We start from the raw sequence: 24,893 nt of genomic DNA, 5'->3' as shown, positions 1-24,893 counted from the left end.
TATCATAGTACTGTCTCATTAACTAGGATGTGCTCTCAATTCTCAGCTCCCCTTAAGTATTTGGGGCATTAATTTTACACATGGAAGGTGTGTGTGTGTGTGTGTGTGTGTGTGTGTGTGTGTGTGGTTTCATTTGGAAGTGGACTGAAAGATGTTACTTGCCGATGTTTCAGTGCAAATGAAGAACATGCATCCAGTCATTTCTTAGATCAGCCTTAACTAGTTTAGATGAAGTTTAAGTACGTGGTACTTCTTAAAGGGGGTTTAACTGCAAGATGGTCACTTGATTATAAAGACATTCCAGAAGGATAGCCATAGCAGACTGCTGCAGAAAAATTAACGAACAGTTTTATAGCATCTTAAAAGACTAACACGGGGGTCAGCAAACTTTTTCTGCAGGTGGGTGGTCCACTGTCCCTCAGACCTTGTGGGGGCCCGACTATATTTTGAAAAAAATATATGAACGAATTCCTATGCCCCACAAATAACCCAGAGATGCATTTTAAATAAAAGCACACATTCTACTCATGTAAAAACACCAGGCAGGCCCCACAAATAACCCAGAGATGCATTTTAAATAAAAGGACACATTCTACTCATGTAAAAACATGCTGATTCCCAGACCATCCGCGGGCCGGATTTAGAAGGCGATTGGGCCAGATCCGCCCCCCGGGCCTTAGTTTGCCTACCCATGAACTAACAGCACAACCTCAGCTGTCTCTGCTGAAGGCAGCCCTGTTTAGGGAAGCTGTTAATGTTTGACAGACTATTGTATTTTAATATTTTGTTGGAAGCTGTCCAGAGTGGCTGGGGAAACACAGCATGATGGGTGGGGTATAAATAAATTATTATTGTTATTAATTATTATTATTATTATTATCTGTTGTTAGGTGCTTCTTACTCAAAGCTCTCCATGTGGCTTGCACTTAAAAACATAAACACCTTTTACCATTAACAGAATTCATATAAAGCACCTGCAATTATATATACATAACCCTCTGCCCCATGCAGGTGGCGCTGTGGGTTAAACCACAGAGCCTAGGACTTGCCAATCAGAAGGTCGGCGGTTTGAATCCCCGTGACGGGGTGAGCTCCCGTTGCTCGGTCCCTGCTCAAGCCAACCTAGCAGTTCGAAGCACATCAAAGTGCAAGTAGATAAGTAGGTACCACTCCGGTGGGAAGGTAAACGGCATTTCCGTGCGTTGCTCTGGTTCGCCAGAAGCTGCTTAGTCATGCTGGCCACATGACCCGGAAGCTGTACGCCGGCTCCCTCGGCCAATAAAGTGAGATGAGCGCCGCAACCCCAGAGTCGGTCACGACCGGACCTAATGGTCAGGGATCCCTTTACCTAACCCTCTGCCCCACAAAAAACCTCCACAAAAAAACCCTACGGCAAGGTTTGGCAGTGCAGCAACAGCAAAATAGCATTATCTCAGTCCATCTAAAGCCTGGGAGGCGAAAAGTAAGCCCTTACTTGATGCTGGAAAGATGTCAGAGAAAGCACTAGGTGGACGTTGTTGTGGAGAACATGCCACAGAGGCTCTCTAAGCCCTATTGAATTCAATGGGGCTTACTCCCAAGTAGGACTAGGCTTGCAGCCTAACAAAGTTATCAAGACATAAATGTTTGTGGGCTGACTTCATTGGGGCATCACTTCATCAGAAAGCTTATGCCATAATAAATGTGTCAAGTCTTTAGGATGTCACTAGGCTCTTTGCCAATTTAAGTAATATTTGTTAAATTGCATGGGTGTTAGTCAGCGTTAGCCAGTAGACGCATTAACATCTGTGGACTTAGGGTCTACAATGAGCATAGCTAACACTGGAGATTATCCTATGAGCTTGTCAGTTAATAAATATATTTATGAAATTTGCATATGACAATACAATCCATATGAACATTGTCTGTGCACATCAACTAAAAAGTAACATCATCTCAGGAAAGCTCTTTTCCATTCTCTCTCACACAGAAAAGGGGCTGTCTTTCTCAATATGAGGATTGTGATTTTCAATTTTCATAAGTACTCACACTGAACTTCCGTGCAAGAAACCTTGCTGCCCAATTAATCAAGGCATCTTTTTAAACTATCAGCTTTTAAAATATATCAGTTAATCAATTAATCAACTAAGCACTGTAGCCCTGAAGTTTGACAAGAGGGTTCAGGATCCACTGTCATCCTTGATTGTTCCTGCCACCTATTCATTGATCACCTTTGTTTCACCTCTTTAGTCTGAATCTGTTCCAACATTCATCTTTGTTTCCCAGAAACCAGGGACTAGTCACACCAATACGGAGAATGTCTGCAGCAGAAATAGGAAATCTGTGCTCCTTTCCCTTAATATCCAGTATACCTCACCCAAAGATTTGTTCCCCCCCACTTCAATGTTAAGTCACAGTTGCCATCTTTGATGCTCACGGTTACCGAAGTTAATCATTTTGCTGCTTCTCCTTCAGATGGCAGCCTTCACAGACAGTGTAAGAAACATCACATTTCACATGCTGTCCTATTCTTAGTTACTATTACAAAGGATTCTGAAAGTAGCCTGGTATTCAAGGTATCTTAAAATGGCCCATTAAAGAGAAAGGAGAGAGAGAGAGAGAGAGAGAGAGAGAGAGAGAGAGAGAGAGAGAGAGAGAAGGATCTGTCTGTAATTGTGTAAAAAGCTTGTTATGTTTAATACCATCATAAACACAAGCAGTCACTGGCGATAAAGTTTAACCTTTCATTTCGATGAGGAGTTATTAAATGTTTGGGGTTTTCCAGTTGCGCAGCAAGTGACCAGCATAGCAGTAAGTCCCTGATGGTGTAACAGATGCCTTGATAATTTAATTCATGTGCAGTTCATGAATATTCATGTATGCTACTTGAAAATCATTCAGCAAAGCAAACAGTTCCATAGCCTCAAGACAGGGGGGAAGCGCTCATCATTGGCAAATGTTTTATCAGTTATTAACGTCCAACAACAAGCGCCACATCCTCAGCGGAGAACATTATTTTGTAATTGCCTTGTTATTGCTTCGCATGCTAGGAGGGCATACCGGTCCATCGGAATCGGGCTGCAGAGAACGACACTGCGCTGCTAAGCACGAAGCCAACGATTGATTGCGGGCACCACCTTGTGGGAAAGCACACAAACTACATGGTAGGCTCACCAGTTCAGAATTTTACAACAAAGGCTCACATTACAGGTGTATTAGGTTCTCAACAGATGTCAATGTCTTCTTTCCAGGGCTGAGTGGAAGAGTTGAATAGCAACAAGATCAGAAAATACGGTCTTTAATGAAAAGCACATTCCTTCTGGATGATCTGATTGTGAGAATGTTATCAGGAGCCTTCTTCACTCCTTCCAATGGTCTTTCTCCACGGCAATTACAATTTCTTTACTACAACTGCTTAAAATACAATATTTCTCTATGTATGACTTGAAAGGGACGTGGGTGGCACTGTGGGTTAAACCACAGAGCCTAGGACTTGCCGATCAGAAGGTCAGCGGTTCGAATCCCCGCGAAGGGGTGAGCTCCCGTTGCTCGGTCCCTGCTCTTGCCAACCTAGCAGTTCGAAAGCACGTCAAAGTGCAAGTAGATAAATAGGTACCACTCTAGCGGGAAGGTAAACGGCGTTTCCGTGCACTGCTCTGCTTTGCTAGAAGCGGCTTAGTCATGCTGGCCACATGACCCGGAAGCTGTACGCCGGCTCCCTCAGACAGTAAAGCGAGATGAGCGTCACAACCCCAGAGTCGGTCACAACTGGACCTAATGGTCAGGGGTCCCTTTACCTTTACCTTATGACTTGAAAAACAACTCCCCCCCTTTTTTTTACTGTAGAGGAAGCTGCTTTATACCTAGTCAGACCATTGCTCCATGTAGCTCAGTGGTTCCCAACCTTTTTATTTTTTATTTTTTGCTATGCCCCACCTAAGCATCTCTAAAAACTTGACCCACCCCCGGTGACAAATAATTCTTATTATTCAAAAAGTGAGCTCCTATTCACATGGAGGAATCCCTAAAGGCCCTTCACTGTTAATAACTCATTCTCCAATTGTCCCCCTTAAAAATCAAATTGCCTCCCTGTGGGGTGTGTGCCCCATATTGGGAACCACGGATCCAGCTGAATGCTGCCTACGGTGTGACTGGGAGGGACCGACCAGCATTTCAAACAGTTGTCTTTGGCCGTACCACGAGATGGTGGGGTTTAGACAAGGGACTTCCTAGCTGCAGAAAATGTCCTGCAGCCTTTCCTGATATACAGTTCATTACGATGAACAGGGTCCCTGTAACATGGTTTGCAAAGAACCCCATGAAGAATTCAGACCAAGGACCAATATTTGGACACTATGTAAAACACCACCCTCTGATCCTTAATCCACCTTCTCAGAAAAGTGTTTTGCACATGCATAAAGGTAAAATGTAAAGAACCCCTGGACGGTTAAGTCCAGTCAAAGACGATTAAGGGGTTGCGGCGCTCATCTCGCATTCAGGCCGAGGGAGCTGGTGTTTGTCCACAGACAGCTATCCAGGTCATGTGGCCAACATGACTAAACTGCTTCTGGCACAATGGGACACCGTGACGGAAACCAGAGAGCACAGAAATGCCATTTAGCTTCCTGCTGCAGCGTTACCTATTTATCTACTTGCACTGGTGTGCTTTCAAACTGCTAGGTTGGCAGGAGCTAGGACAGAGCGAAGGGAGCTCACCCTATTGTGGGGATTCGAACCACTGACCTTCTGATTGGCAAGCCCAAGAGGCTCAGTGATTTGGACCACAGCACCACCCACATCCTCATAAAAGTGTTTTGCACATGGGTACAGATACGCAAGCACTATCTCATTGAAAAGGTGTCATGTATGCTTCTTACGTGACTTTTTCCTTTAAACTGCATGGGGGGGTTAAGGACAGCAGCCTGACTTCTGTGTATTTTAAAGGGGGAAACCACAACTGATAATGAATGGCTCTTCTTAAGCAACATGGCTGCGCATCTCTTTTAGGACTTGAGATGCATACAGTACAGCCCTGTGACTCACTGAGTTATTTGAAGTTCAACAGATCACTCTCCTTCCCAGGAAGAGAGAGAAATGGCAAAAACAGGATATTTATTGGGACAGTGTGACTTTTGCAGCTGCTGCTCAAGTTGCAAAACAACGAAGCATGAGATGGAGGGATGGAGAACTTCTGAAAAAACAATGGGATATTAGCTCTGCCCACAGCATGATGGAGAACAGCAATGGCTGGGAAAAGATAGACATAATATTTTACAAGGACAGGAAGATACAACACGGACAGAATAATTGCCACACACAGGAAGAACAAGGATATAGTTTGAATGCTTCAACTGTAAGTTTATAAATCATTTAATGTGTCGATACGAATGGAAGTCATTAAATTTGCAGTTGTATAAGGGATCCTTCTAAAATTACCAACATGCGTAAGTAATGCGGCTATTCGCTTAGAAATGAAGATCCCCTCAGTGGAGCTAGTTATATGGAGGTGAGTTTTGATTTATTGGATATCCCTATGGCATAAACTCCCGAACCACTATCTCATACAATGCATGTGGCGAGATGACTTTACAAATTTGTGGTCAGGAAAAATCCATGCCAAATTGCTGTCCTATGAGATCTCGCCCACTGAATTGCTCAAACTGGATCTAAATGTGGCAAAAAGGTGTATAGATCAAAGGCTGGATGATGTGGAGCTATACCAAAATTTCGTAGCTGGTGGTGGAGCCTGCTCGCTGTTAAATTTTGGCATAACCCCTATCTACCGCGCTCCGTCCTACTTAACTTCGCTTATGGCCGCGTCTCACCGATATGCCTTCATTAGAGCTAGGTTCAATGTCTTTCCAACAAACGTGCTGAGACATAGATTCACTAAGGGCCAAGTCTCTTCAATGTGTGCTTGTGAAATGAAAACATCTGAATCTCTACATCATGTTATGTTTATCTGCCCTTTGTACAGTTCAGCCCGTGCTAGTATACTAAACTCCATAATCCAGCCTATGGCTGACAAACCAGTAGACCTACAGCTTGCCTGGGTTCTTCAAGATGTGGATCCTTATATTACCCTACAGGTTGCTAAATTCCTAACAGCCGTCCTCTCGTACAAGAGACGGAATGGAATGTTAGCTGATTATTGATAGTTATAAGAATTTTCTATAATGACATCAGATATTGATTTTAGTGTAGTGCCTAAAATTTTTAATCTTAATCTTAAACTTTTTTTTTATGAACGGCTAATATCTGTCCTTGTGAGTTGTGAACTGTGTTATACTACTTGTGGTTTGTACGAGTCCGCTGTTTTATTTGATTTGTTTTGTTGTGTTTTGTTTCATGATGGGTGTAAAGCCGAATAAACATTTTTTTTGACTTTTTTTTTTACTTTGTATAAGGGATTGTTATTTTGAGTGTAATTGAAATTAGTAAGATTTTGGAATGCAGAAATAAAGTAAATAATCAAACCATCAATTCTAGCACATGGGGGGCACCTAAATTGTATAATTTGGCATCTGAATGATTGGTGTAAGTAATTGTATTATAATTTGGCATTGTTATAATGAGGCTCTTACTGGATTATTGTAATTGAACACTAATAAAAATTATTAGAGCCATGTGACTCATTTCATATAGACTCATACGAAAGGGACTTCATAGTCTAGGGGAATTTGTGGCCTTCCATTTGCTGCAGGAATCCCATATGCTGGTTGGGGCTGATGGAAGCTGGAGCCCAAACACCCACTTTCAGTGTGACAGCTGAAAGGCTGCAGCAATGCAGGAAACCTTCTGGTACAGCATCTCAGATAAGTGGATATAGAAAAAAGGTAAAGGTAAAGGACCCCTGACAGCTAAGTCCAGTCACAGACAACTCTGGGGTTGTGGTGCTCATCTCGCTTTACTGGCCGAGGCAGCTGGCGTTTGTCTGCAGACAGTTTTACCGGGTCATGTGGCCAGCATGACTAAGTCGCTTCTGGCAAAACCAGAGCAGTGCCCGGAAACACCATTTACCTTCCCGCCAGAGCAGTACCTATTTATCTACTTGCACTGGTGTGCTTTGAATTGCTAGGTTGGCAGGAGCTGGGACCGAGCAACGGGAGCTCACCCTGTCGCAGGGATTCAAACCGCCGACCTTCTGATCAGCAAGCCCAAGAGGCTCAGTGGTTTAGACCACAGCACCACCCACGTTGGATATAGAATCATAGAATTTGTAGAGTTGCAAGGGATGACGAGGGCCATCCATCCCAACCCCCTGCAATGCAGGAATATTTTGCTCAATATGGGACTCAAACCCATGACCCTAACATTAAGAGTCTTATGTTCTACCGACTGAGCTGTCCCAGGAAATGGAGCCTCTGCTTAAACATGGGTAATGAAGGAGAGTCCGCCACTGATGCAGTGAGTTCCAGATAGCCCCTATGTCAACAGTGAGCTAATGACGTTCACAGAAATAGTCAGCCTTGCACTAAGGAATGCAAGTGAAGAGCCTGTTGATTGTTCTGTGACATTACACTTTCTACAGCAATCTGCTGAACAGCTGGCTATTCAAAGTCTGCCTCAAAGTGACAGATACTGAAGGCCTCTTCCTACCTTCAAGGACACAGGTATGCTTTCTGAAGGCATGTGATCTATTTTTTTAGATACGTATAAGCATCATGTTGGGTCTGTCAAACAGCTGTTTGGGAGCAGAGAAGCAGCTGCTTTTTGAAAACAGTCATACTTTGGATTTCAAACAGCTTAGTTCCCGGAAGTGAATGTTCCGGTTTGTGAACTATTTTTGGAAGCCAAACATCCAACGGGGTTTCCGAGGCTTCTGGTTGGCTGCAGGAGTTTCCTGCAGCCAACCAGAAGCCACGATTTGGTTTTTGAACATTTTGGAAGTCGAACGGCCTTCTGGAACAGATTCCGTTCGACTTCCAAGGTACAACTGCACATGCATCTTCCTTCTGCAAGAGATGCCTGAATTACAGTTTTGTTAATATATCGTATCTCCTCCCTGTTCTCTCTAATCCAGGCTAAACATACCCAACTCTCTCAACCGTTCCTCCTTTGATATTACCCTATTTGTGACTTTTGAGGGGGAACTGTCCGACATTTAAACGCAGAGCGAGAAGTGACTTGTGAGTCACACATCTCTTATTTGTTCTCTGAACGGCCCTGTGAATCAGCTACTTGGCTGCAATTTGGGCCACTGACCTTGCTACAGACTATTTTGAGAGCCTCCTTTTTTTTATTTGATTAGAAGAAGAAAAAAGCCGCAACGTGGTCACTGAATTTTTCCCACACAGGGCAACACAAAATGTTCTTTGTGCATCAGATTATTGTAGTTTGGTGTTAGTCATATTTTCCAGCAGGTGGCTGCATAGACTCACTGTTCTGTACTCCAAGTCATACATAATTACTCCTACTAATGGCAAATGTTAACACTGTGTGTGTGACTAATTTATTTATTTATTTATTACATTTCTCTACCCCCAAGGAGGTGTGCGCCTAGTTCTCTCTCCTTTCTCATTTTATGTTCTCAACAACCCTGCCTGGAACTAAGGGGAGTTAAGAGAGCCCAGCCTTGGGAGAGCACCACGTTGGCTACTGCAATGAGCTTCTGATGAGGCTCCATAGGGAAGCAGGAGCAATTTTGTCTGAAATGTGCCTCCTTGGAGGAGAAATCAGTTCCAATATTCAGGATGAGAAGCCCGATTGAAGAGAGCAGCCAAGGTGTGTCTCTTCCCCCTAACATCTGCGCAGGGTGAAGTGTGTGAAAGAGGGGAGGGGAGAGAGAGGGAGAAGGAGAAAACACTCCCTAAGTCCCCATATATAGGGCAAATAGGAGCTTATTTCTTCCAGGCTTTATTTCTCTCACAAAGGCTGTGACAAAACCAAACTCTCACAGATAATAAGGATGATCCCTTCTTCCCTACTGAACTCTGGCTGGGAGCTCCCAAGTAGTAGTAGTAGTAATTATAATAATTATTATTTCTTATTTATACCTCACCCATCTGACTGGGTTTCCCCAGCCACTCTGGGCAGCTCCCAACAGAATATTAAAAGCACGATGAAACATCATACATTAAAAACTTCCCTAAACAGGGCTGCCTTCAGATGTCTTCTAAAAGTCAGATAGTTGTTGATTTCCTTGACATCCGATGGGAGGGTAGGTGCCACTACTGAGAAGGCCCTCTGCCTGGTTCCCTGTAACCTCACTTCTCACTGTGAGGGAACCACCAGAAAACCCTCGGAGCTGGACCGCAGTGTCCGTGCTGAACAATTAGGGTAGAGATGCTCCTTCAGGTATACTGGGCCAAGGCTGTTTAGGGCTTTAAAGGTCAGCACCAACACGCTGAATTGTGCTCCGAAACGTACTGGGAGCCAAGGTCTTTCAGGACCAGTGTTATATGGTCTTGCCGGCCACTCCTAGTCACCAGTCTAGCTGCCACATTTTGGATTAATTGTAGTGTCCGGTTCACCTTCAAATGATGTACAGGTGATACATGACTCCAAATAAACTAGCTAAGATCTATTAAAATCTAGTGGCGCCAGCCCTGTGGAACATCCTCCCATCAGATGTCACGGAAATAAACAACTATCTGACTTTTAGAAGACACGTGAAGGCAGCCCTGTTTAGGGTTTTTTTAATATTTGATGTTTTATCGTGTTTTTAATATTCTGTTGGGAGCCACCCAGAGTGGCTGGGGAAACCCAGCCAGATGGGTAGGGCAGAAATATTATTATTATTATTAGCCAAGATGGTAAGCTTTGAATTGCCAGAGGGGAGAGGATTGGAATGGAATCTGATGCTGCCTGTAGCTAATGGAACTGATGGTTGCCACAGGTACCTAAAGCCCTAGATGCTATGGACGCTTGTTCATAAGTCCAAGAAATAATACTTTGTTCATGGGGTTACTCCATAAAAAAAATAATTGTGAACCACTGCTGTGATTCAGAATATCACCTTCACTTGTTGTGCCTCACTCCTCCATGCTTGGTGTATAAAAAAAATAAAATACTTAAAAGTCTCTCACTGGCAACTAGGGTTAATAGAGTTCTGTCCTCCATTAGGACAGTTTTTGGGAGGTTAATAATCCAAAGTTATGGCAACGCCTTTCTGTTACTACCCAATTCTGTTGCTACAGTTGAGCGGCAGACTGTTGTCATACTACATCTGTTTAATTCTGAGGGTAATTTGAAAGATAATTCAACAGTACTAAGTGCCTCAAGCCTTCTGAGAATTAAATCACTTTAAATGAACATAATTGTAAGATATTCTTATTCAACAGTGAAACACATGTGGCAGCTGAAAAGTGGAGTGCAAAAATTAATGCATCAAACACAATTTTCAGTGTTTCACTTCAAACAGAAAATTCATTTCAGAAGTCATTAAAATTAAGAAAATATTAGCTGAGCATGTATTTCCAACTCAATCCCCATCATTGTATTAAAAGGATAATATTTCTGCAACAGAATGAAGCTTCTAGTTAGGTTTTTAAATTCCTTAATGAACTTACCATATGCATCTCCATCAAGATGCCTGTTCAAGAAAGTCCCTTCCTTTTTAAAACTATTGATGATTGATGTTTCCACACATCAGCAGCTACTTTTAAATTCTGGCTGTGAACTGGTGCTTTAACTTTATGCCCTAAGCCTGTACCATTTTTAGGACTTTCTTCTCCTTCACTGTGGTGTTTGGAGGAATGAAACAGCCAAACAGTGAAATTGTCGTGGATGGAGAGAGATCTGGCAACTTGGAGTGAACTCAGAGGAAAAAAGCTATCAAATCTTTGGTGCTTTACTAGGGAAAAGAAATGAAGAAGCATAAATGGAAGTGTTTCTAAAAGATAAGGATGGAATACCATGGCAAACACAACAGGAAATGGGAACTGAAGATAAAGAGCTGGGTGCAAATTAATGGCTATATAACAAAAACTATGGAATAATATCTCAATATATTTGAATAATATCTCAATATATGATCACAGCGGAGAGATTACTATATGGACAAAGACAGAAATATTTATTATTGTTTAATATGGAGACATGGTTGTTGAAGTTACCGGAGGCAAAGGTGATACGTTCAATTAGAGAAAAGACATTGCTGGCCTGTATTAATTATAATAATTAGAGAACTCCTTTTGGACTTTTTGTGTGAAAAGGAAATTGAACAAATCTGTATTGGGAGCAATGAAGAAGTGAATTAAAATAGACAACACCTTGTTTTTTGACTCAAAATCCATCCTTAAAAATTCCTGTGCAAATAAATGTTTATAAAATGAAGAAGTTGTTTATGGATTCAGTAGCTAAATTAGGGCATCAGACAGGAACAAGACGCAATTATCAGAAGTGTACAAAATTGCTAGAGATGGAATTTTGACCAATGGGCTTGTTATACAGAGATGCCACCAATGGCTGGGGATCTAAAATTTGTAAGGTCGGCAATGTTCCTATGTGCCTCCTATTTTTTTCTTCCAGATTTGGAATCTAGCACATATATGGAAAGCATGTCTTCAGTCAAATTCTTCCTCCTGGTTAGATATGTGTCTGAGATTAGTTCAACAAAAAATAAGGTTGGAAGTCTATTGGCCTCCTGAAGGTTGGTGGCCAAAAATACTGCTGGAGTCAACGATGATGCAACGAGTAAGGAGTTCTCTGGTAAGAATTAGGTAACCTACTATGTTAGGCAAGAGCGGCTCCCATTATTCCAACAGTGTAGTTAAGAGTTCAGCAATAAGTACCGATGTCCTATAAGTCAAAAATTCAGACATTAGTGACCAAAGAAGTGGGCACTAAAGCACCTTCAAAACATTTTCAGAAAACATCTCAGTGCTTATGGGATTTATTCACACTAGTGGCCAAAATTGTGGAAACCTTTTGGGGAAAGTGTATTTCCGAGGTTTGATGGCTCATAACACAATGACAAACCTAGACAGCATCTTAAAAAGCAGAGACATCACCTTGCCAACAAAGGTCCGTATAGTTAAAGCTATGGTTTTACCAGTATGGAAGTGAGAGCTGGACCATAAAGAAGGCTGATTGCCGAAGGATTAATACTTTTGAATTCTGGTGCTGGAGGAGACTCTTGAGAGTCCCATGGACTGCAAGAAGATCAAACCTATCCATTCTGAAGGAAATCAGCCCTGAGTGCTCACTAGAAGGACAGATCCTGAAGCTGAGGCTCCAATACTTTGGCCACCTCATGAGAAGAGAAGACTCCCTGGAAGAGACCCTGATGTTGGGAAAGATGGAGGGCACAAAGGGGATGACAGAGGACAAAATGGTTGGACAGTGTTCTTTAAGCTACCAGCATGAGTTTGACCAAACTGCGGGAGGCAGTGGAAGACAGGAGTGCCTGGCGTGCTCTGGTCCATGGGGTCATGAAGAGTCGGACATGATTAAACGACTAAACAACAACAACACATAATTGGCTCTCTAAACATTCATGCTCATTGGCTACATTCAAATGAAGAAAAGCTACTGCATATCAACCTAAGAAAGTTGTGCTTCCTTTTTCTGGTTATTTGGCTATAACTTTTGATAGAATACAGATAATTGGACACACTTTGTTGCATTACCTTCTTCATTAAGTTATCTTTCCACTGATATGTAATTTTATGGTATTACTCCAAAAAAGGTGGTGGCGTGAGTAATCAAACCTCAGAAATACACTTTTCCCAAAAGGTTTCCACAATTTTGGCCACTAGTGTATTTATTGCATTGTAAAGCTATTGAGATGTCCTCAGGTTGTCTCCTGTTAGTATGAACTATGGATGGAAGGCTCTTTGACCCAGTGGATTCTTCCATCAACAGAACAGGGATCTTCAACAATTCCCCTCCTTTCTTGTCATCCCTAACCCAGATCTGTTCCAGAGGTTTGAAGGATCTTTCGGAACAGCATGGAAGGTGGCACAAGATCGCTGAAGATCGCCTTAGTCCCCAATCCTTTGGTGGAAAGCTCCAGCAAATGAGATAATTTTCAGTCGACAGAGGGGCACCGCTTGGATGCAAAACATTCATTTAAAATGAACGAATGAATGAATTGGTCTCCCATATTGGACTCTGGGCATACAATTCTCTTTGTGCCACCATGGCAATGCTCATGAATAAGAAAACGGGCGCACAGGAAGAGAAAGTTCTTAAATTGAGCTGCATTACAGTATCAAAGGTCATCAACACATTTAATAAACTAAATAAACTTCAATTTTATTTGTATGATTTATTGATATTCTCCAACTCACATTTATATTAACAAGCAAGAGAGCTTTTCATTGTTTACCTACCAGTGCATAGCAAATTTCAAGAGATAAACTGGAAACCAGTTAAGCAGTTCCTGTTACTAAGACAGGCTGCAAATTGCAATGTGTGCTTCACGTAACCCAAATGTACTTCGCAAAGGCACAGTTTATTATGGTAAAACATGGCAGAATGGAAATGAGAATTTCCACATTTACAGTGTATTTTTTTTCTTTTTTCTTTTTACAACATCTTACAAATTAATCAAATATTTATGTGCTGCTTTCTTAGATAGTCCATGTGATGGATTTACAGCCTAGAACTACAATGTATATGTAGCTACATTATAATACAATTCAGGGAATATTTATATTACAGAATGTATGAAATGTATGGCTATGAAATGTTTGGACCAGTATTTATCAACATATCAAAGCATACAAATCCCAATCCCAATAAAATATTACAAAGCATAATGTAAACGGTTAAGTTATATAGGCATTCTTTTCAAAGATCCAAATGCTGCAATAAAAAACCCATATAAAATGTAACAAAACATAAATTACATTTCAAAGTCTGTACATGATTCATCTCACCAAAAAGCATCAAACATGTATCCACACATTCTATACAATATTGCTTATTTTGGTCTTTAAAGATCTACAATCTCTAAAAAGGTTCTTTTTAAAAAGAAAAACAAAGGAGGGTATGTGTTTTTCTAGCACCTTTTTAACTAAATTCAAAATGAGTTTAAAATTCTTATTGATCAACACGATCAATAATATGTGCTAATGTATTTCTGAGCCCTTTATCAAGATTTGACCACAACAGGCAAAAGAGGTTGGCTTATTCAGTTAGTGCAAAGCCTACCAGGTCACTTACTTTAGTTAGAAAAATATATTTGCTGCTAAAATGTATGTTATACTTCCATTCCTTTATAATGGAAATCAATTCACTTCTTCAGCGGGGGGGGCGGGGGGCGGGATGCAATGCTCAGTCACTAAGATATACCAGTCATTCTGCTTTCTTACCTGAACTTCAGCTATATTTCAAATTTGGAAGAATATTCTTACCTGTCTCTTCTTACCTATATTTGAATAACCCCCCTGCAAATCAATTCTATCAAAAAGACAAAGATTCTGTTTGTAGGATGTCCCTTATACCTTAAGCACTTTTCCACATACAGAACAACCCTGTGTGTTATTGTTGACCAACTCTCTCTCTCTCTCTTTTTTTGGTTACTGATTTTGCCAGAATTCTTTAAAAAAAAATTACAATCAGAGTTCAAGATATACATGATGTGCAATGCATTTCCACTTTCTGTTGCACAGCAACAGTATATTATAAAAGCAGCCTCCCTGCAAAAACTGCAATCAACCCTAGATTCAGAAACAGCAATTCCCAATCTTCATATTTGCATACATCTGCCGGAAAGAAAAATCCTTTAAACATGATATGTCATTATTGTTGCATCTCAGGTGGTTTTGGATTATAGTGTGTGTAAAAGTCCAAAGGGGGAGGGGAGCACATTGACTATGCAAGTCAAAAGGACAACAGTCTCCAGTGGACTGAAGACGTGCCCCATTTTGTCTTTGTAGTAAGGCAACACCTCTAGGCTTCTGTCTGGAATTCTGCCTCGTCCATCTGAAGAGTGTCATTATCACCCAATAATTCTGTCTCGGGCACTGAGCCCTCTTCCTCCTCCTCTTCCTGGACCAGACTCTGAGCAACATCTTCTGCGGCGTGAGCATCATCTGCACCTTCAGTCAGCAGAGCAGCCCTGTCCGCCACCGAGGCATTGGAGGGAGCGGTTGTTACGTATCCCGTGCTTGTGGAACCACTGCCACTGTGATGGGAGCCTGGTTTTGGAATCATCTGAGGAGCCATCTGCTGAGGAGCCATGTGCATCGGGATCTGCACGGGATAAAAATTGGGCAAATAAGCTCCGTAGGCCGGCATCGGTTGGTAACCATTCACGGGAATGTAGAGTTGAGGTGGTGGAACCATCGGCCGTATCTGTCCTTTCATTGGGATGAACTGTGGCTGAGGGAAAGCTTGCGCTTTCTGCTTTGGTCCAACGTACCTAGTGTTGCTGACATTGCTAACGGGGCTTGTGCTGAGGGAACTGGTTTGCGTGGTGTTGCTCGCCCCGGACGTTTGTGCCGAGCTGTTGTAATTCGACAAGTTCCCCCAGGTTCTCAGCCTGTTGTGGATGTCTTTGAATCTTGGCCTTCGGTTGGGAAATTCGTTCCAACATTCCAACATCAGTGAGTACATCCACGCAGGGCAGTCGTCGGGACACGGCAAAAACTGCCTGTTTCTTATCATTTCGATGACATCTTGGTTGGAATAGCCACAGTAAGGCTGCAAGCCGTAGCTGAAGATCTCCCACAATACCACTCCGTAGGACCAGATGTCGGAATCAATGGAAAACTTGCCATACATGATTGCCTCGGGGGACATCCACCGTATAGGCAGAGGAGCATTCCCCATGAGTTTGTAGTAGTCAGCAGAATAGACTTCCCTGAAAAGGCCCAAGTCGGATATTCTCACACTGAGTTTGTCAAACACCAATACATTTCTAGTGGCTAAATCTTTGTGGACGACGTGATGGCTTGACAGGTATTCCATCCCTGCCGCTATCTGAGTCACAATGTGGAAAAAATCTGCTGGCTCCAATGTGGACTTCACGGTCTTGTCGTCATCAGTGCTGCCGACGTCAGAATGAGGGGATCTCATAACCAAAAACTCATGCAGGTCGCTATGGGAACAGTAGCTAAAAATCATACTAATGGGCTGCTCTTTCGTCACTATTCCCAGTAAGCAAACAATATTTGGGTGCTGTAACCTTGACCTCATCATCGCTTCATGTTTAAATTCTTCCCGGAGGGCTAAGTCGGCTTTATCCTTGAGGGTTTTGATGGCAACTGTCTGCGTCTGCTCGCCTGGCGTTGTACCAAACAGGTGACCCTTATAAACTTTCCCAAACTTCTCCTCGCCCAACTCCTCCATGAACCTCACTGTGGAGAGACTGATCTCTTTCAGCTTAGTCTGAAAATAAAACATAATAATAAAATAAAATCATTCTCTTAATAGTTCCATTCTAAATCAAAGTAAAATGTTGCAAATTATTAGGTGGTTCTCACAAGAAGAAAGCTATGGATCAAAGTGTGCATTCGGCTTACGTTTATACTCAAAGGGATCTCATTTGTTTTACAAACTCACATACAGGACAAAATATTTCATGTCTGAGTATTTCAATAGTCTTAAAGCAGCAAGTAAAAGAAACTGCCATGCGTTTATCAACAGGATCATCCCAGTGGCTTATGTTTTTCCTCATGTTCTAGAAAGCGATGTTACAGGGAACCAGACAGAGGGCCTTCTCGGTAGTGGTGCCCGCCCTGTGGAACACCCTCCCATCAGATGTGAACGAAATAAGCAGCTATCTTATCTTTAAGAGACATCTGAAGGCAGTCCTGTTTAGGGAAGTTTTAATATTTAATGCTGTATTGTTTTTAACACTTGATTGGGAGCCACCCAGAGTGGCTGGGGAAACTCAGCCAGATGGGTGGGGTATAAATAAATAAATATTATTATTATTATTATTATTATTATTATTATTATTATTACTACTACTACTTTTTAACACAATGGCCTTTTTGCTAACCCTAAAAGTCACCGGAACTGGTATCATTTCCTTTTTTTTTTTAAAAGATATTTATTAAAGTTTTTAAGGTATAACAAAAAAAAAGAAACATACAAAATAAAAACAATTAAAAACACATTAATTTTCATAACATATCTTCCTTACGCTTATTTCCCCAGACCTCCTCATACCTCCCTTTTTTGTATTCCACTTCAGTTTGTTAGTTCAGTAAATCCTTACCATTAAACTTTTACCCATTTGTAAACCTTTTTTTCATATCTCTTAAAGCATTACAGCTGGAAACCACTTATTTTCTATCCAACATCCTTCTAACATGCATTAATTTTACAATATTTATGTAAATAGTCTTTAAATTTCTTCCAATCTTCTTTCACCGACTCTTCTCCCTGGTCTCGGATTCTGCCAGTCATTTCCGCCAATTCCATGTAGTCCATCACCTTCATCTGCCATTCTTCCAGAGTGGGTAAATCTTGTGTCTTCCAATATTTTGCAATGAGTATTCTTGCTGCTGTTGTAGCATACATGAAAAAAGTTCTATCCTTCTTTGGCACCAATTGGCCAACTATGCCCAGAAGAAAGGCCTCTGGTTTCTTCAGAAAGGTATATTTAAATACCCTTTTCAATTCATTATATATCATTTCCCAGAAAGCCTTAATCCTAGGGCACGTCCACCAAAGGTGAAAGAATGTACCTTCAGTTTCCTTGCATTTCCAACATTTATTGTCGGGCAAATGATAGATTTTTGCAAGCTTGACTGGGGTCATGTACCACCTGTATATCATTTTCAAAATATTCTCTCTTAAGGCATTACATGCCGTAAACTTCATACCTGTGGTCCATAACTGTTCCCAGTCAGCAAACATAATATTATGTCCAACATCTTGTGCCCATTTAATCATAACAGATTTCACCGTTTCATCCTGAGTATTCCATTTCAACAGCAAGTTGTACATTCTTGACAGATTCTTAGTTTTAGGTTCTAACAGTTCTGTTTCTAATTTTGACTTTTCCACCTGGAAGTGGTATCATTTCCACCTCAATATCTCATAACTGAAGATTTTCAATTCACTGGGCATGTGAATGGCTTGCGGAAACAGGCTTGTGTCCAATGATGGTTGAGTGCTATCTGAAAATTACCGTGTACGGGGTGGGGAACTTGAATTTCACAAATCCCACTCCCAACTTAATCTAGCCCGCTATGTCCCCAAGAAAGCTGCTCCTGATTTTTGAGGGAGTTTCTGGAACAGTGGAGGATAAAAGCTGGGGAACCTGCACCTCTCTAGATCAGGCTTGCTCAACCTCGGCCCTCCAGATGTTTTTGGCCTACAACTCCCATGATCCCTAGCTAGCAGGACCAGTGGTCAGGGATGATGGGAATTGTAGTCTCAAAAACATCTGGAGGGCCGAGGTTGAGGAAGCCTGCTCTAGATATTGTCAAACTGCAACTCCCATCATCACTGAAAATTGGCCATGCTGGGACTGTTGTACCACCTTAAGGACCCATCTCTGGTCTAAGATACGGCATTGAGGGCTGCAGATGGTAGGGGAGGATTGGCAAAAATTGAGTTTCTTGCCTTGTGCAAGGAGATGCTTCCTGTCACTGTAAAGCTACCACTGGATAAAACCTGGTGTCTTTTTTTTCTTGTTTAAATGGTACCTGTTTGTGCTGATTAATGAGAGGCATTTCCATATCCTGGCTAGGAGATGCCATCAGCTGGCGACGCTGCGGAGTAGTAGCAGATGTCTTCTGCTTGTTCCTGCACATACACACCAAGAAGAAAAGGCAGGCAATAACCAGAGGAATTGCTATGCTGGGTACCAGGATGTAGAGGATCCCCATCTTGCTGTTGTCACGTGGACCTGTTTGGAAAAAAAATCACATTTTCAGGAGGAGTCTTAAACATTCACACGTAATGGAAATAAGTGCATGCACACAACCAGCACCAAGAGATTAAACTTCAGCACATGCACCCGCACATGGAAACCCAATGGTAAACCCAATCATAATATTGCATTAATTGCCAACAGATTTCAAATTCCTAAGAGTAAGGGGTGAATATGGTCCAAGAGAAGTTGAAATGCAAAATAAATACAAGCTACATGGATCCAACCAGCACTCACTGGTCATGCATAGATAACACTCTATAACTGAACTTTCTGAATACACAAATAACAATGCTTTACAGTCACACCTTGGAAGTCGAACGGAATCCGTTCCAGAAGTCCGTTCGACTTCCAAAATGTTCGGAAACCAAAGCACAGTTTCTGATTGGCTGCAGGATATTCCTGCAGCCAACTGGAAGCCGCGGAAGCCCCGTTGGACATTCAGGTTCCAAAGAACGTTCGCAAACCGGAACACTCACTTTCGGGTTTGTGACGTTCGGGAGCCAAAGCGTTCGAGTACCAAGGCGTTTAGGATCCAATGTACGACTGCATTTCTGTTTGAAAGGATGCAATCCTATGGCACTTACCTGGGAATAGGTCCAACTGAATACATTGGGGTTTCCTTCCAAGGAAATACACCAAGATTGTGCCACATTGTCAGGGTGTGGCTCAACAGCCACTCATATGGGCCACTTCTAATAAGGCACACCAGCCTTGCTATAAGCCTGCAAACTTTTTTACTAGTATATTTGGGTTAGGTAGCCAACCTTTTCCCATCAGCCCACTGCATTTCTTTACTGGGCATGGAGAAGGGGGCTTTCTTCCCCTCATGGCCTGCTTTGTCCCTTAGAGACAGTCTCCTCACTTGCCTATGGCCCCAGATGAGTGCTTAAATAAAAAAGGTATAAGGTAAAGGACCCCTGGACAGTTAAGTCCAGTCAAAGGCGACTATGGGGCTGCGACGCTTATCTCGCTTTCAGGCCAAGGGAGCTGGTGTTTGTCCACAGACAGCTTTCTGGGTCATGTGGCCAGCAGTGTGCGATGGCACACTGTGATGGAAACCAGAGCGCACGGAAATGCCATTTAGCTTCCCGCCACAGTGGTACCTATTTATCTACTTGCACTGGTGTGCTTTTGAGCTGCTAGGTTGGCAGGAGAGCAATGGGAGCTCACTCCGTTGCGGGGATTCGAACCGCCGACCTTCTGATCGGCAAGCCCAAGAGACTCAGTGGTATAGGACTCTGATGCACATAGAATTCATGCTCCCAGGAGAGTTGCTTCATTCATTTGAACAGAAAATGCAGCAGCTTCATATGCACATCAACATATCCAAAGAGACTATCACATTGGAATGAATAAAGCAGAATTCAGAGTATCCCCAGCAAATATTCATAGATAAAATAAACAAATGTTTCAACTAGCAATTATATATTTGTACAGTTAAATTTTATATAGCCTTTGCCCTCCTATGTAACTTTCCAGTTGGATCACTTACTGACTAATTTCTGACTAAATTATAATAAAAGTAATTCAAGATCTGAAGTGAGAAGTGCTCTTTAGGAAAAATCTGTAAAACCAACAGGACCTTGACTAATATATCTGTTCAGCAGAGTCATGCAACAGAGTCTAGTTTTAATATTTATAGCCTACTTATATGTAAGAACCATAAAAGCAGTTTACAGGAAAATGCAACAGGACAAAAATGCAAAGTTAAAAGCAACAAATCAGTAACAATAAAATGGAAGCAATTAATATATTAATACAAGATTAATAAATCAGGGAGAAGAAGTATTCAACAACATGATCCCATTGGGATTTTTGCTTTGTTTTAGCTATTTATTTCCTGCTTTTATGCTGTATTTTTATCTTGTGAACCGCCCCGAGATCTTTGGATAAAGGGCGATATATCAATTTAATAAATAATAATAATTTCCCAGCTGTTATCTGAAGTAGTACCACCCAGGAAGGCCTCTTGCATCCTTTTGCTGAGTGTGAAGCTCTGTCCTTTAGGACCATTTAGTGTGACACAAGAATGAATTACTGGCACATGTACAAAGCACTCATTTGCATGTTGAATTTTTAGGCTATGCTCCCAAACTCTCAGATATGAAATTTGGCATACTACAGAGAACATTTTCTGAAGAGAGTTTATAGTGCAAACCATCAATCACAACCCAGTTCACACATTATGTTAAACCATAGTTTAGTGTTACAAAAATGGGTCTTCTTTCTTCCATGTCCTCTCTCCTCCCTTTGTTACTTGCTGAAGAGAAGGGAGTGGGATAATCTGCTTAGTTATGACTGGCCAGTGTTTCTTATTATATCTGCACTGCAACACTGGTCAGTCATAAACCACAGTTTCAGCCTGCTTTTTCAATAAACCGTTGTTTAAACTAAATACAAATTGCCCTTGTCAGATGTAACAACCAACTGCAATTAGTTTAAAAATGGACATAGATGCTTTCAATCCATTCCTTGCAGCTGTGATTGAGGAGCGAGGAGTGCATAAGCCCAAGGAGCACTGAAGCTCATTCCTGTAAAAAAGGTAAAGGTAAAGGACCCCTGGATGGTTAAGTCCAGTCAAAGGTGACTATGGGGTTGTGGCGCTCATCTTGCTTTCAGGCCGAGGGAGCTGGTGTTTGTCCACAGACAGCTTTCCGGGTCATGTGGCCAGCATGACTAATCCACTTCTGGCACAACGGAACACCGTGATGGAAACCAGAGCACACGGAAATGCCGTTTGTCGTTTGCGGTACCTATTTACCGTATTTTTTGCTCTATAAGACACACTTTTTCCCTCCTAAAAAGTAAGGGGAAATGTGTGTGCATCTTATGGAGCGAATGCAGGCTGCGCAGCTATCCCAGAAGCCAGAATAGCAAGAGGGATCACAGTGCCTTCTGTCCCTTCCCCCACCTCCTTCCCCCACCTCCTGGAAAAGCCCTTTAAAGAGCTGCGCGGAGCGTGTGTGCGGCTCTTGGGGGCTTCTCCCTCCTCGGGGAAAAGCCTGCAAGCGCCGCACACACGCTCCACACGGATCGTGAAAGGGAGCGCTGAGCAGAGCCTGGGATACATGCTCAGCACTCCCTTTAAAGAATATTTTTTCCCTTGCATTCCCCCTCTAAAAACTAGGTGCATCTTATGGTCAGGTGCGTCTTATGGAGCAAAAAATACGGTATCTACCTGCACTGGTGTGCTTTCGAACTGCTAGGTTGGCAGAAGCTGGGACAGAGCAACGGGAGCTCACCCCACTGCGGGGATTCAAACTGCCAACCTTCTGATTGGCAAGTCCAAGAGGCTCTGTGGTTTTGACCACAATGCCACCCACACCCTGTACATTATAAGTACAATCTACATAATCTTGACCAAGGACTCCTGGCAAACGTTCACCCAATAATAGGTAAGATCATTAGATAAACTGCAAACCTGAAAGATTAGTCTTGCTTTCCTCAAACCCAAGAATAGCAGCAGTACAGGCCATAAATTACATGCACTTAAATCCCCCTGGCTTCAATGTTGACAAACAAACAATGCATTAACACGAAATGGTGCAACGAAAAGGCCTTTGATTTGCTTTACAACTATTTTTTTCTACAAACACTCTAGAAGCAGGGAAGAAAAATAATACATACTACAAGAAGGTACTTCACACAGTTCCATGCGTACGTTTTTGTTTTGTGTAAAACACCAGGGACCTTCCATCTGGCTTCCAGGATTGCGACAGTATGCGTGTCCCCCTCCAAGCTCTGGAAACTCTGTGCTTGACAAGTGATGGGGATGAGGATGCTGAGAGTCCCAATACTGGCAATGGTGGCCTGACTTTGTGACACTGATGGTGCCTCTATAATCTGCTCCAGAGCCATTGTAACACTGGTGATCTGCAAGAAGTAGTTTGGCAGAAGATGATTAACACAAAGCAATCCTCCCCTTGCAAAACAGTTTCCTATGTCTAGTAAATCTGTTGTTTTGCCGACCTCTATGTCAGGAAAAGGCAAACTCCCACTGTGATGCAGTGCAGAAATGTATGCATCATCACTTCTTAGCAAACTCATCTGCTTCAACATGACTTAAGCCTCTTTTTCATAGAAAAAGCTTCACCTAAGATTAACTAACTGATCCAAAAGTGAAAGATGAGTGAAAAGGCTTACTCTTGCAATAACAAACAAGAATAACCCAATATGTATGACTTTCCCATCAGCTAGACTATGCTATATGAATAAATTAATATATGAAACGTGGACCACTTTTAAACGCCATCTCCAACTCCTCGAAAGATTCCATCAACGGTGTCTCCGGAAAATTTACACATCACTTGGGAGACAGGCGAACCAATGCCAGTGTACTGGAAGAAGCAAAGATCGCCAGTGCCGAAGCAACGATTCTTCAACATCAACTTTGTTGGACTGGTTATGTTGTACAGATAGTCTTCCAAAGCTACTACTCTATTTTGGACTTAAAAATGGAAAGTGTAATGATGGTGGTCAACAAAAGAGGTTTAAAGACTCTCTCAAGGCAAATTTTAAAAAAGTAGTATAAACCCCGACAACTGGGAAACACTGGCCTGCGAGCGCTCCAGTTGGAGAACAGCCTTTACCAAAGGTGTCATGGGCTTTGAAGATGCTCAAACTCAGGACAAAAGGGAGAAAAGTGCTACGAGGAAGGCACGTTTGGCAAACCCTCACCATGATCAAATCCCGCCTGGAAACCTATGTCTCCACTCTAGAAGGACGTGTGGATCCAGAATTGGCCTCCACAGTCACTTACGGACTCACTGTTTAAACTGCGTTTATGGAAGACAATCTTACTCGGCTACGAGTGATCGCCAAAGAAGAAAAAGATGAATAAAGCAGCAATTCAGAAACCAAATAGGTCACGGCATGAAGGCCAACAAACCAATATCTGAACCACATAACTCCCACCAAAATTTGCACCCCATCTTTAAACTGCTGTTCCCCACCCCCTGCTTAGCCTCCTCTGCTCCTTTTAAAAAATTCTTTTCCTTGTTCTTTCCCTGCAACTTTCTAATCCTCAGCCCTGTTCTTTATTTTTATCCTGTATCTGGTTTTGCTTCACTTCCATAAACACAACTGTACCAGTTTCATAATATTTATGTATCCCATTAAAAATCGCTCCAGTTGCACAAGGTGATCTGTACTGGCCTGCTGCCTCAGGCGTGTCGTTTTGTGGGTAGAGAAATTCCCTTTCCAGAGATGTCAGTGCTTCCCTTTTCCAGCAGACTTATTCCGCTGTGGATTCTTAACACCTCAAGCACTTCACAACAGCACAAAGGTTGTGCCATAGCACTGTGTATACATTGCATCTTACTGAAAACAATGAAGCTGGAAAAGGTTAGTATGCAGGAGGGCAGCCTTTTCTAACAGGGAGGTCTGGCAGCATCTCAGGTGCCTGGGGCAGCATCTGCATTCCTCTGGCAACAACCCTTTACATCTTACAGAGAGAAGCTGGAGAAGAATGATTTGACATCTGCTGTTCCTCTTTCTCACCAGCGGACTTCACTCCCCTTCCAAGTACGCCCCAAGCAGCCGAGAAAGAAAGAACATGAAATTCAGCACATTGCTTTTGCTTTGCAGAGGAATGCACATTTAAAGCATTACAATGGAATGAAACAACCCTTGCTAATTTTGCAAGAGAGTTTTAGGATTTCTCTTGCAAAAACACTGCACTGAAATGCAGTTCTTCTCTTGTATTCCTCTATTGTTTTACAGTCGGTGTTAGATCCTTTCAGATCAGAACAGAAAGACAGGATGCCAAATCTAGGTATGTTTTATCATCAGGGGAAACTTCACCATCCATCTTGCCTCCTTTGCCCAATCCAATGCATTGCTTTTTGGATACCTAACTGCTTGCTCTCAAAGCCTAAGCAAAGCTTACTTGCTAATTTAGACCTGAAAAGCAAAAGAGGAGCAGCCAACATTATCCTACCACCAGTAGCTGAAAAATATTTAAAATGTAAAAACAGGAGACCAACAAAACTGTCCCATTAGTGCAAGTATGTCTGCCTGCACAATGGGACTTCCTCTCCCATCCTTCTCTGCCCTCACCAATCTTTTCCAGGCATTTGAGAATTCCCAGAACAAAATGGCGGATGGGGTGGGGATGGGTATCCAAGAGGGA

At 42.2% G+C, this 24,893-nt stretch overlaps 1 protein-coding gene across 1 annotated transcript in view; it reads right to left on the bottom strand.

The window, feature by feature from the left end:
- Positions 1 to 13,177: 13,177 nt before the first annotated feature.
- Positions 13,178 to 24,893, bottom strand: part of ROR2 (receptor tyrosine kinase like orphan receptor 2) — a 159,742-nt gene continuing 148,026 nt past the window's right edge. The window contains exons 7-9 of the mRNA XM_053409288.1: positions 22,391 to 22,636; positions 18,534 to 18,736; positions 13,178 to 16,260 (exon numbers count right to left, since the gene is read on the bottom strand). Coding sequence (XP_053265263.1) covers positions 14,821 to 16,260; positions 18,534 to 18,736; positions 22,391 to 22,636 — 1,889 coding nt within the window. The 3' untranslated portion in view covers positions 13,178 to 14,820. The remainder of the gene's footprint in view (positions 16,261 to 18,533; positions 18,737 to 22,390; positions 22,637 to 24,893) is intronic.

Source organism: Podarcis raffonei, chromosome 11, assembly GCF_027172205.1.
Source record: "Podarcis raffonei isolate rPodRaf1 chromosome 11, rPodRaf1.pri, whole genome shotgun sequence".
Lineage (NCBI taxonomy): Eukaryota > Metazoa > Chordata > Lepidosauria > Squamata > Lacertidae > Podarcis > Podarcis raffonei.
This window is presented reverse-complemented; position numbering and strand designations above follow the sequence as displayed.